Genomic DNA, 12,360 nt, shown 5'->3' with positions numbered 1-12,360 from the left:
CCCTGGGCTTCCCTAAAAGGCCACCCCTCTTTCCCATGACACCCTTGTTTGGTGGTTTCCCAGCTTTTGTACAGTGAAATATAAGAATGAGCAGAAGTGCAGCCTTACCAGACCAGGGCACCCCTTACTGAGATGAAAATCGGGCTGTGAGGGAGCCAGCTTTTATTGCTGTTATTATTACTACCACATCATGTGGACTAGCCACTCACTTCTCTGCGTAGAGTAGGGCTTGACTGCCTCCTCACAAGTCGCCCTTCCTTGGCCAGTTTCAAGCTCTTACTGTCCAACCGCTCTAGGAGCCCTTCCTCCAGGGCTTGGAATGCCTCCAGAGTCTCCGACTTCCTAACAAGAAAGGAGGGTGAGAAAGGAAGGGAGTTATTATTACCTGCAATTAGAACTGAATTTCAATGGGTTTCTAAATACATGACAAGGAACCTACTGGGCCATGTCCTCCAGTTGTCAGGCTGAGCTGCATGTACAGTCTGTAGCCTGTACACAGATTCCAAGTGCAGTATAGCCAGGGCTTGCAGTGTTGAAGTGAAGACACCTTTGGATTATGAGTGTTTTATTGTCAGCTAAAAGGTACTTTCTTTTAGCTCCATGAGGTCTATTCCTGCCTTGAGGGGCAAGAGAGAGGTCTCTCACCTTTTCTAGGTAACAGCTTTTTAGGTATCTGATGAGTTCTCTCAGATCCCTCTCAGTCTCTCTTTACTCCAGGCTAACACATATTCAAGTTATATCAACCTCTTCTCACAGGATTTGTTGTCCATCTTCCTTACCTTTAACTGCCCAGACTGTGTGACAGTTACTATTTCTTATATGTTGTGATTAAGTAGTATTATTTTAAAATGATATGAGCTACATTTGCCCTCAGTGCCCACTGCATGGGTAGCCAGTGTAGTGCAGTGATCTGGAGACCAGAGTTCGAATCACTGCTCAGCCATGGAAACACACTGGGTAACTTTGGGAAAGTCACAGCCTCTCAGTTTCAGAGAGGCAAGGACAAACTTCCTCTGAACAAATCTTGACAAGAAAATGCTGTGGTAGGTTCACCTTAGTGTTGACATACATTGGAAATGACTGGGAGGCATACAACAACAACAACAACAACAACAACAACAACAACCAAACACAGGTTGTGTTCTCTGTGGTTCAAATGTTTTTAAAAGTGGAATGGGGAACCAAATCTAGAAGATGTCCAATTTCAAGTTTGATTTTTGTTTGTTTGTTTCAGGGAGTAGCAGTTCAGGCTTTTGAGGGCAGCTAGTTTAAAGCAAAACCCACCACTCTGCTGACACAAGAATATACCCCACCCTGCAAAATGTCCTGGCCCAAAGAGACATGAGGAATTTGTGTTGGAGCCTAGGGATCATAACATTGGTGTTGGGAGGCATGGTGGCCCATGAGCCACATATTGCCCAGCCCAGTTCAAGAGAAAGCAGTGGGCATGGCCTTCATATAGCATAGATCCCCACTATGCTATAACATCACAAAGGTTAATCCAGCCCTGCAATGGTTTGTGTAATGGAACAGCAAGAGAAAGATTTCCCTATCTTGGCCATCCCATTTCTCACCTGCGCTCAAGTCCAAAAATCCGTTCCACCTCTGCTCGGCCAGGACTACGGGTGCGGGAGCTGCTGCGGTCTTTTTCAAATGCCTGCCGATGGCTGAGCCGCTTTGGTTTGGGCAAGTCAGCCAACACAGTGTATTCCTGCCTCATCAGTCCATGTCGACCCTCGCTGCTGCCACTTGTCTGCCAGCTCATATCTGAGTCTGCCGAGCTAACAGAGGAAGCTGGCCACCCACCTGCTGCTTTGGCATCGTATCGGACAGGTAAAGTGCTACGGCCTGCACAGGGTGGGGATGAAGCCCAATTTGGATCAGATTTCTGATGCTCCAGAGAGAAGTAGCTGCTCTCTGCTTGAGGCTTCCTCTTACTGTCCCTGTGGTCCTGGCTCATAGCTCTGCATTCTGCAAGGGAGAGAAATAAGATTCCTTTCATGCTCATGGGGTGGGAATGTTTAGGGAGGCAACAGAGCAAACAAATAGCCAAGATGGTATGCCAAGTGGGTGTGGGCAGCCCAGAGTTGCTCCTCTGAGCATAGTTGTGTCTAGGTCAGAAGAACTGGGCACAGTGGAAGCACTTGGGCAGGAAATTGGGGGAAGCATAGAAGGAGAAAGTTGAGTCCTGCATTCATGGCAAACTCATTTCAAATTAAAAGAAAAATAAACAGGGGGCTAAAACGGCAACTTGGAGACCATCCCTGACCTACCCAGATGATAATATAGTCGGTCCTCCTTATCAACGACTTTCTATCCACGGATTCAAGCATCCACGGCTTGAAAATCTTCAAATAAAGTAAATATACCAAATAGCAAACCTTGATTTTGCCATTTTATATAAAGGACACAATTTTGCTATGCCATTGCACTTAATGGGACTTGAGCATCCATGAATTTTGTTATCCACGGGGGATCCTGGAACCAAACCCCAGCAGATAACAAAGGCCCACTGTATATGAATGCACTTATACATCTTAAAAATTATGTTCCTTCTTGTACCTTCCCTTTGCTAATTGCTAAAAATACCTACAAGTACCTCCTCTCACCTAGATTGCTCTCCTGATGTGCTGGACTACAACTCTCACCAGTCAAACAATATGAAAGGACCTGCCTATGTAGTACAGCAAACTCATGCAACTGGATGAGTGGCTGGAGAGAGATAGTTGGCTGAGGAAAATTGCAAGATGTTTTCACTGCTGCCACTTGCAGCTTTTGAACCACATCCTTTGGGACAAAATGTACCTCTTTAGTTGAGAAGCTATGTTATGAAAGTAAAGAATCTTTACATAAGAAGATTGCTATGCCAAGGCTGGGTGCACATTCCATTCTCCTAAGAGAATGGCTGATGTGCAAATCATGGACAGAATCAGATTGTGTAAAATGTTACATTTTGGACTACACCATTCAAAATCCTCCAGCCAGGATGGCCACTGGCCATGCTAGCTCAAGGATTCTGCATTAGAATCAAACCAAGCAACCTTTCCAAGCTCAGTGCGGAATCTAATTTCTAGATCTAGAATTCTCTCATTTGTAGAACCTCACTTTCATTTTTAACAAGAGCTTGTTTCTTGTCTTCATGGCCCTACAAGCTTAGAAACATGGGCAGTGCTTGGAGAACCTTTAGAAAACAAAAGGAGAGGTTGTCTGGGCTTTCTCTGCACCCTATGTTATTTCCAACTCCCATGGATTCCCTCATCCACTACCATCTCCACCCTGTTCCCAACTCTCCCATTTCATTCCCTTTTGCTTCTGCACCTTAAAATGATCCTGTATCTGGAAATCCAAATCAGGGGTGAGGAACATGTTACTGGACAACAAGTCTCATCAGCCAGTATAGCAAATGCTCAGAGCTTTTGGGGAGTGTACTCCATAACAATCCGAAGGAACACATTCCCTATCATTTATCTAAATTGTGGAAGACTTAATTATGCAAACAAATGTATGCTTATTTCATTTTTGGTACTGGGCTTGTCTTCTTTAGTGGAGTACTCAGGTGATACTTCTTTCCTATGGGGTTTTGGAGGAGAGCATTTTTCTGGCTTCAAGATTTTCTAGGAGCTCTGCCTTTCCTTGTGAAACTGGAAGATCATTTCTGATTTGGTAGGGAAAAATCTGAATTTGTTCATGGGGGAAAGGAAGGATTTTGTGCTGAAAAAGATGCATGTGGACACTTTTTTAAAAAAATAAGGAGGATAATCCCATGTGCCCCTTGGAGGCATGATTTTCTTATTTTTCTTTGAAAATAACAAATTATTTATTTTGGCTGGGAAATGGGGGGGCAGAGGTTTACCTAGGGAGATCAGCAAAGTGAGTACATTACCTCCCATAAGAATTTTCCCCCATGCCATTCTCCCCTCAAATTTCTAACACTGCGGTAACTTAAACCCTCACCTTAGAAATGTATTTAGAAATACAGTTTAAGCATCCAAAGTGGCAAGCAAAGTTACCAATGGAATGTGAATGTAGCACATACAGATGTTCTAGATGTGAACAATTTTCAGTATCTCTCTACACTGTGCTAGAAATTTGGGCACTGAAGGAAAATTTCATTTGAAGTGCAGATTTTGTATTTGAGAGGAAGAAGACCTCATTCCCCCCATTGCTACATCACTCTGGGGGTCACAAAACAGTCTTGTCAGCTGCATGCACCCTACAGGCCACAATCTGCCCCCGTCTCACACACACCCACTTCACAACATCTACATAAAGATCTGCACCAACAGAAAGTGCTAGGGGTACAAATATGTACCTGTTTTCAGAGAACTCCGAGATTCTGTTCTCCCAGATGATGTTGCTTGAGCCCACTTAGGTCTATCAGAGTGTTGGCTTTCAGGTCGTTTCTCTTGCTTCTGGCCTGCATGATACATCACGTCTTCTTTGTCAGATCCCAAAATGCTGTCAAGGAGCCTGGTCATTTCCCAGTCCTAACATGGAAAAAGAGTTTGAAACATGTCGATGAAAGGCTCTGCAGAGAAACTTATTTAATGATTGTATTTGCTTACAATAGTGATTATAAGAAGTGTTTCAGTACACAGTTCGTGCAAGGGACTCACAACAAATAATTTAAATTGTATGAAAAAATGAGAGCAATGTAATGTTAATTAAAAAAAACATTCAAAACAATCCATAGGGCTCCTAGATAAATGGGAATGCTCAGTCCTTAAAGAGGCAGCAGCAGCAAATAGATGCATTTAATTCACAGATTGTATGGCATTTACAAAAAAAGGATAGTAATAATTTTTTAAAAGTTAAGAAACTACATAATACTATCTATTCATTACACAGCAACAGGAAAGTTACTTACTTATAAAAAAAGTCATGGAGTAAGATGGTTTTTAAAACTTTAGTTTTCAAATAAGCATTGAAGCGGTAAGAATCTCACTAGAAACTGAGCATCACAATCTAGAGGCCATCACTGAAAAGGGCTCCTCCCTTATACAGATACTGCTGGCAGGCCTATGAGCGGGGTATACAGAGTACATTTGAATATCCAGGTAGGTTTCTATAGATCTAGTAGACATTACTACTAGTTGTGGACCATTCTAAACACTATTGGCCCAAACCATCACTTTGAACTGGGCCCAGAAATACATTGGCACCAGGTACAGTAGATACAAACTTTATGACCCAAGTTCTCTTCTCCATGCTCTCACTAACAACCAACTAGCCACATTCCACCTAGATCAGCAGAAGTTCCCAAGTTGTCTTCAGAAATAGCCCCATATAAAGCATATTAAGCAGCATGACTTTGGATGTCAATAAACAGCACAGGGTACTGGTGCAAGGTCTGATGTTTCTAGAAAGCTAGTAAACTAATCTAAGATAGCAAAAACAGAACTATATCCAAGAAAATATCCAAACTATGAACATGGATGAGGTTGCACTCCCATTAAGACTAGACAAATCCTTCTATCCAGATCTTTTAGATTTCCAACCCACTGTGCCCATGTTTTATTTGGACTAGGTTTCCATTGTTCACCAGCATCTGTCTCCAGGGCATCTCTATTCCAAACAGTGTGTCAGGATTTATATGGCTTTCGTAAGACTTGGAGATGAAAATGAGTCATGGATCTGGATGCCATCCACATATTGGTGACATCACAGCCAAAACCTCCAGATGACTACACCAAGTGCTATGGACCTGAACTGTAAAAGGACCAGCATATATATTCTTTGGGAAAAGATTGTTGGAGTTGCAGTCCAAAACATCAGGAGAGCTAAAGATTTTCTACATCATGTAGGCATTAAGCAGCATGATGTCAGAATTTTGCATCCCATATACAAGAGTGAAGACAAGTCTTCCAAAGCACTACATTCCAATACCAATCCATAAACTGCTCCCCCAGACTTAACCCAACAAGACAGTCTAGAAGGGTACCATGATCTAAAGCCAATGCAGGTCAAAAGTAAACACTAGAACTCTTTTGCACAGGGCACAGTAAGTCACCCAGCAAATTACTACACAGGATATCTAGGTGGCTCCATCTGCTGACAGGAAAAGCTTGCTAATTACACAATATACTTAGCCCATATATAAGAGTGGTGCTCTCTTAAATAATAAAAGATATTTGTTTGTCTCAGTACATGCTTTTCCTCAGCTCTGCATCGTGCAGTTATAATTGTTTTGATTCATGACTGGTCACTGAAAGGAAAACAAAGACTTAATTCACAAGATTGTAACTGAGGTATGCCACTGTAAAAAAAATCCTACTGATAGTGACAACATCTAGGCGCGTTACAGACGCGCCGAAGGGACGTACTAGGGTTAGAAAGGGGCGTGTTAGGGTGGAGAAGGGGCATCCCTTCCAGACGCCCCTCAACCCTAATACGGACCAAGTCCATACAAAATGGCGGCGCCCATCCACACGGGGGCCGCCATTTTGATGTCGCGGACGCATAGGGCCCAGACATCGTGCGGCGGAAGGGACGCCGCAAGTGTGTGACTAGCGCCTCGCGGCGCCACTTCCAGGGCCCAGAAAGAAGCGCCATTTCGGCACTTCTTTCTTGCTGCGCCCGGGAGCCACGTGGTTTGGCCACTGCGGTTCCCAGACGTAGCAACCAGTGGCGGTGGCAGAGCGCCCTTCTTGGGCGCTCTGTAATGCGCCCTAGTTTTCCTAACAAGAAATAATAGATCATTAACAGAAGAGTTAGATGGATCTTTAAAACAATGCTAAAAGTATACTTTGCTCCTCTATATCTGGTATCCAAGAATGCAAGGGTGCCTCTACAGCAGGCAGCTAAAGAAGCTCAAATAAAAGGAATCTACTTTTAGGCTAAAAAGAAACACACACACACACACACACACTTTCATCTCACCCTGCTGAGTATGTCATTGGTGTTTATATCAATGCCAGGGACAGTGCTGGCATCAGGACATGGACTGACTTCTTCAGATTCTTCTTCTGCTCTGCAGCTAAGCTGGGTGTACTCCAAACTTTCCTGCCAGCTGCGGGGCAAGTAAAACACAGATGATTAACCACTGCCCAAAATTTTCACATATAGAGAAATAAGCTAAGTGACACACTCATGGAAGGATGAAGCTTCAGCCTTGCATGAGAACCCACATAAAGGTGGTCAGCAACAGTAATGGCATCAATTGTTGTTGTTGTTATTATTATTATTATTATTATTATTATTAACCTTTATTTATAAAGCACTGTAAGTTTTCACAGAATGTTAGAATGTGATTTTAAAACAGGATGGGAACTGTTCAGCCTGTGGACAAATCTTCTGTGTGACCTCGAACCTCTCCTGTAATCTTAAAAATGGGGAAGGGTCTGAAAAAGAATTATATCAACAGAACCGACACAGAATACAAAACCAATACCTTCTTGTCCAGCTCTGTTGACCAAGGTAGCCTCCAAGTATTTGCAGTTATGTAGCCTCATAGAAAGATGATATCAGAGCAACAACAAGGGAGATCAGTACTGTATTTGTATAGGTGTATGATGCAGAAATCTTTCTGACACTAATCAGGTATGTGCTTGACCAATACACAGATACTGGTTCAGTCTATGCACAGACAGAGCCATGTGTAATCCTATCACTCATCTGAGAACCTCAAGGTAAATGCAATTGCAAATAAACAGTGTACTTTTAATATATTTGTATGTTAAAAACTGTTGTGTAGTTTTATGAATAGCAGTAAATAAACCTTGTAAATAAATGATACTAATAACGGCCATAACTTTTAACCACTACATTAAAAACATTGTTAACAAAAGTGTTATCACTGATAAAACATTTTTATATAAATATAAGTATTTCTAGAAACTGCTCATGACAAGCATCCTCTTATACAAGGCCTTCTCCTTCTCTCAAGAATAGCCATATATACTGCTTACAGAAGATAGTCCTCTACTGTATTTGAAACACTGACGAGTCCAAGATCCGTTTAAAGAGAAGAAACCATAACACAATTGAGCTGCTCATCACCTATATAAACAGCAGCAACATCAAACTTAAGGAGATAGACAAAGTCAAATCTTCTCTAAACAAATCTTGCCAAGAAACCCCAATGATAGGTTCACCTTAGGTTTGCCATAAGTCGGAAATGACTTCAAGGCGCACACAACAACACACACAAAATCAGCTGGTCATCATCTTCTTCACAATGGCAAAATATGTGGCATTTCTATTTACAGTCTAAGAATTTCTGAATTTACATCTAGACACAAATTGGCTTCTGCAGATTTTATGCAGATCTGTGTCCTCCTTTATTCTCTATTTGGTGTTGTGTTTCCTCTTTATGTGGCAACACATAAGCTGCCCTCCACCCCTGCAAGCTACACACTGGAGATCTACTGTGGGATATACACAACCAACATCTTAAAAATAAACTTATGCTCTGGAAAAGTGAGTCCACAAAACCATTGCATAGGCAAATGCAAGATTTATTTTTTTAATCAATACATTTTAAAACTAATTTCAGACTTTAATCAGGTGGCAGCCCTAGCAAAAATATTATCCATTTATCACAAGAGGATTATTTATTTATGACATTATTATTCCAGCCTTCCTTCAGGGTTGCTCAAAGAGCCATGCACAAGTCATGCTTTTCCTCTTCCTAACACCCCTATAAAATAAACTAAGCTGAGAGACTGGCCCAAGGTCACCCAATGAGCAGAGGGAGGGCCAGAACTCCGATTCCATCATCATCTTACCAGCTGGGGATGATGAAAGTTGTAGCCCATGTATCTATAGGGAGTGCCTCAGCAAAAGTAACTTTTAAAATCTCGTATCTGTATCACACTCACCTATTCAAGGTCTGCCATTTTGCTATCCATCTTCCTTCTCATTCATGAAGCAGGTGCTATCATCCTGAAATTGCTTTTATTCCTTTGTAAGATGCCCTGGGAATGTGGTTTACCAAGTACATAAATAAAATCCCCTGGTTCCCTCCCTGATTCACCAGCAAAGTACAAACCTCTCAGTTGTGTCCTCTGAGCCCACACAGACATAGAGCTCACACTGGGGCACCAAAATGCACAACGGGTCCCATGGGTCACAGGGAATGTATTCCTTGGTATCTGCAGCAAGGTCAGGAGCTTTCACGACTTGTTCCTCCGGATCCTGCCAGAAGAAATGGAAGTTGATGGTTCAATGTCACCCTACAGTTTGTTTTGCAGATCTCAAGGGAGAGACAGGATTGCTATGTTAAGGAAAAGGATAGAACAGACTGTGGCTACATTTTTCTTAGCTACATTTTCATTCTGCTTCATGAAAAGTTCAGTGTAAGCTTAGAGCCTGTAGATTAACTAACACAAATTAATTTATAATGATACTGCCTTACCTATTATTATTATTATTATTATTATTATTATTATTATTATTATTATTATTATTATTCTGTCTTCCTCCCAGTACAGGGACTCAAGGTGGCTATGTTTTGGATTCAAAGATATAGCTGTATATTTTGTTTTGGAAATCAGTAAAAAGCTGTCCTTTCATAGTTACTCTGCCCTCCTGCATGGGGCAACAATAATATTAAATGCTCTTTGGGGCTTACCTAACCCACCATCTTCAAAACCTTTATGGGTATATATTTGAATAATGCATCATCTGTTTAGTGGTGGCCCCTTGACTATGGAACTCCTCCCTAAGATATTTTTATAAATCTATTCCATTAGTGGTTTCAAGACATTTTTGTTTGCTTGTTTGCCTGTTCAAACAACCTTTGGGCTATAATCTCTGTAATTCCAAAAGGTTACTAATGCTTTACAGGTTGATAATGTTATACATGTTAGTCGAATGAATTTTATAACTTTGTTATTCTATATATGACCATTGTTTTCCTTGTATTTTTTTTCACTTTGAGGACACACTCATCAAAAACCAGTTGTTGTTGTGTGCCTTCAAGTCATTTCTGACTTATGCCAATCCAAATGTGAGTCTATCATAGAATTTTCTCTGCAAGATTTGTTCAGAGGGCGGCTGTCATTGCCTTCCTCTGAAGCTGAGAGAATATGACTTGCCCAAGGTCACCCAGTAGGCTTCCATGGCCAAGGGGGGGATTTCAGCTCCTGGTTTTACAGCCTGACAATACACACTGACTCTCAAAAAGCAAACTACAGGCCCCTAAATACATACTTTCCCTTCTGTATATAGCAAAGCTTGCTCTGGGAGTCTTTTCAATCCCAACCATCTGAAAACCAGCTAAGCAACATACCATTTGAGAACGTTGTCTAAAACTCCTTCAAACATCACAGCTGTTACGAGCTCTAGGGTCTTAATGTGTGACATCCTGAGCAATCCTACATTGTCCCCCCCTCCCCGCTGTCATTTTGTAATGTTTAAGCACACATTAGTCTTAAAACAGGATTAACAAAGAAGTCCAAAGTGTAGGGATCTGGCTGAACCAAACTGCTTGGAGAACAAAAACAGAAATAGCATGCTCTACCAATCAGTCTTCTATTTTGCAATCAATAGCACATGCTGTGCAGAGCACATGGCCTTCTCCACTGTGTTAATAGGGATATTTTGACATTTGCAGCCTCACAACTAAGGTAGGCACTAGAAAGATATTGTACACCTATGGCCGATTATCTGCATCTCTTTGAAGGACCCTGTCTTGCTCTACAGCAATTCCCAACTTACAATCATAGAGCTGGAAGAGACCACAAGGGCCAACTAGTCCAACCCCTGCCATGCACCTCAAACAGATGGCCATCCAACCTCTGTTTTAAAAACTCCAAAGAAGGACTCCATTATACCCCAAGGCAGCATATTCCACTGTCAAGCAGCTCTTAGCATCAAAAAGTTCTTCCTAATGTTTAGATGGAATTGCTTTTCCTGTAGTGTGGATCCATTGCTCCACATACAGAAAAACAATTTCGTTTCTTCTTCAATCTGACAGCCTTTCAAATATTTAAACATAGTTATCATGTCACCTTTTAACCTTTTCTTCGCCAGACTAAACATAACCAGCTCCCTCTGCTGCTCCTCATAGGGCATGGCTTCCAGATCTTTTGCCATTTTAGTCATCCTCCTCTGGACACATTCCAGCTTATCAATATCCTTTTTGAATTGTGATGCATCATTTCAAGTAAGGGCTGACCAAAGCAGAATAGAGTGGTACTATTGCTTCTCTTGATCTAGACACTATACTCCTATTGATGCAGCCTAGTATTGTACTGACTTTTTAAGCTGCCTCATCACACTGTTGCCTTGTGTTTAGCATATGGTCTCCTAAGACTCCTAGATTCCTTTCACATGCACTGCTTTAAACTCAGGTGTCCCATTCCATATCTGTGCATTTCTTATTTTCTGTCTAAATATAGTATCTTACATTCCTCCCTGGTAAAATTCATTTTGTTAGTTTGGGCCCGGCTCTCCAATCTGTTAAGATCATTTTGAATTCTGATCCTGTCTTTTGAGGTATTGATTACCACTCTTAATTTGGCATCATCTGAAAATTTGATAAGCATGCCTTCTATTCTATCATCCAAGTCATTAATAAAGATGTTGAATAGCACTGGGCCCAGAACAGAACTTTGTGGCACCCCACTGGTCACTTCTGTCCAAGACAAAGAGGAGCTAGTGCTGAGCACCCTTTAGGTTTGTTCAGTCAACCAATTACAAATCCTCCTATCAGTTGCACTGTCTAGCCCACATGTTGCTAGCTAATTTGCAAGAATATAATGGGTAAACCTTGTCAAAGGCCTTACTGAAATCAAGGTGTGCTACATCCATAGCATTTGCTTTATCTATCAAGGTTGTAACTATATTTTTTAAAAAAAGAGCTAAGAGTAGCCTAGCATGATCTGTTTTGAGAAAACCATGTTGACTTCTAGTGATCATGGCATACAAGATCTTATTTATTTCTCCACTGTTACCTGATCACTTGGATGATGTAAACTAGGCAGAGATACAGAAAATCCTATAGGTGATGCAGACGTTGTGAAGTAAAGGTAAAGTTTGAGGCACAGGCATTTATCAGTCCCCTTAACTATGCCCAATGAATGACAGACAGACAGACAGACAGAATTGAACTCTATCACCAAACTAGTTCTGTTTTTATCTTCATTAAGAGCAGGTCTTTTGTATAGCTTGTGACTCTTAACTTAGCTATTGAAGACCAAGGCATCCCAAAATACTTTGCTTAATAGCAGTAATTCACAATAGCATGCTATTATTGGGAATATCTATCTCCCCCCCCTCCCACACACACAACCCACTCAATGTGTGGATTGCCTGGGCAGTGCTGCAAAAATGACGTCATCTTCTATGCTCCTCAAGAAATCTCTGTGCTTCAACCCTGCAAACGCTGTGTCTACTACAAGAGTTACTGCTCTTACA

At 41.5% G+C, this 12,360-nt stretch overlaps 1 protein-coding gene across 4 annotated transcripts in view; it reads right to left on the bottom strand.

The window, feature by feature from the left end:
• Positions 1-12,360, bottom strand: part of LOC121930576 (TRIO and F-actin binding protein) — a 90,157-nt gene that overhangs the window by 64,636 nt on the left and 13,161 nt on the right. For all 4 annotated transcript variants that reach the window (XM_042467095.1, XM_042467094.1, XM_042467097.1 and 1 more), the window contains 5 exons: positions 8,990-9,135; positions 6,880-7,009; positions 4,313-4,487; positions 1,575-1,971; positions 210-342 (listed from right to left, as the gene is read on the bottom strand). In XM_042467095.1, coding sequence (XP_042323029.1) covers positions 210-342; positions 1,575-1,971; positions 4,313-4,487; positions 6,880-7,009; positions 8,990-9,135 — 981 coding nt within the window. The remainder of the gene's footprint in view (positions 1-209; positions 343-1,574; positions 1,972-4,312; positions 4,488-6,879; positions 7,010-8,989; positions 9,136-12,360) is intronic.

Source organism: Sceloporus undulatus, chromosome 5, assembly GCF_019175285.1.
Source record: "Sceloporus undulatus isolate JIND9_A2432 ecotype Alabama chromosome 5, SceUnd_v1.1, whole genome shotgun sequence".
NCBI lineage: Eukaryota > Metazoa > Chordata > Lepidosauria > Squamata > Phrynosomatidae > Sceloporus > Sceloporus undulatus.
This window is presented reverse-complemented; position numbering and strand designations above follow the sequence as displayed.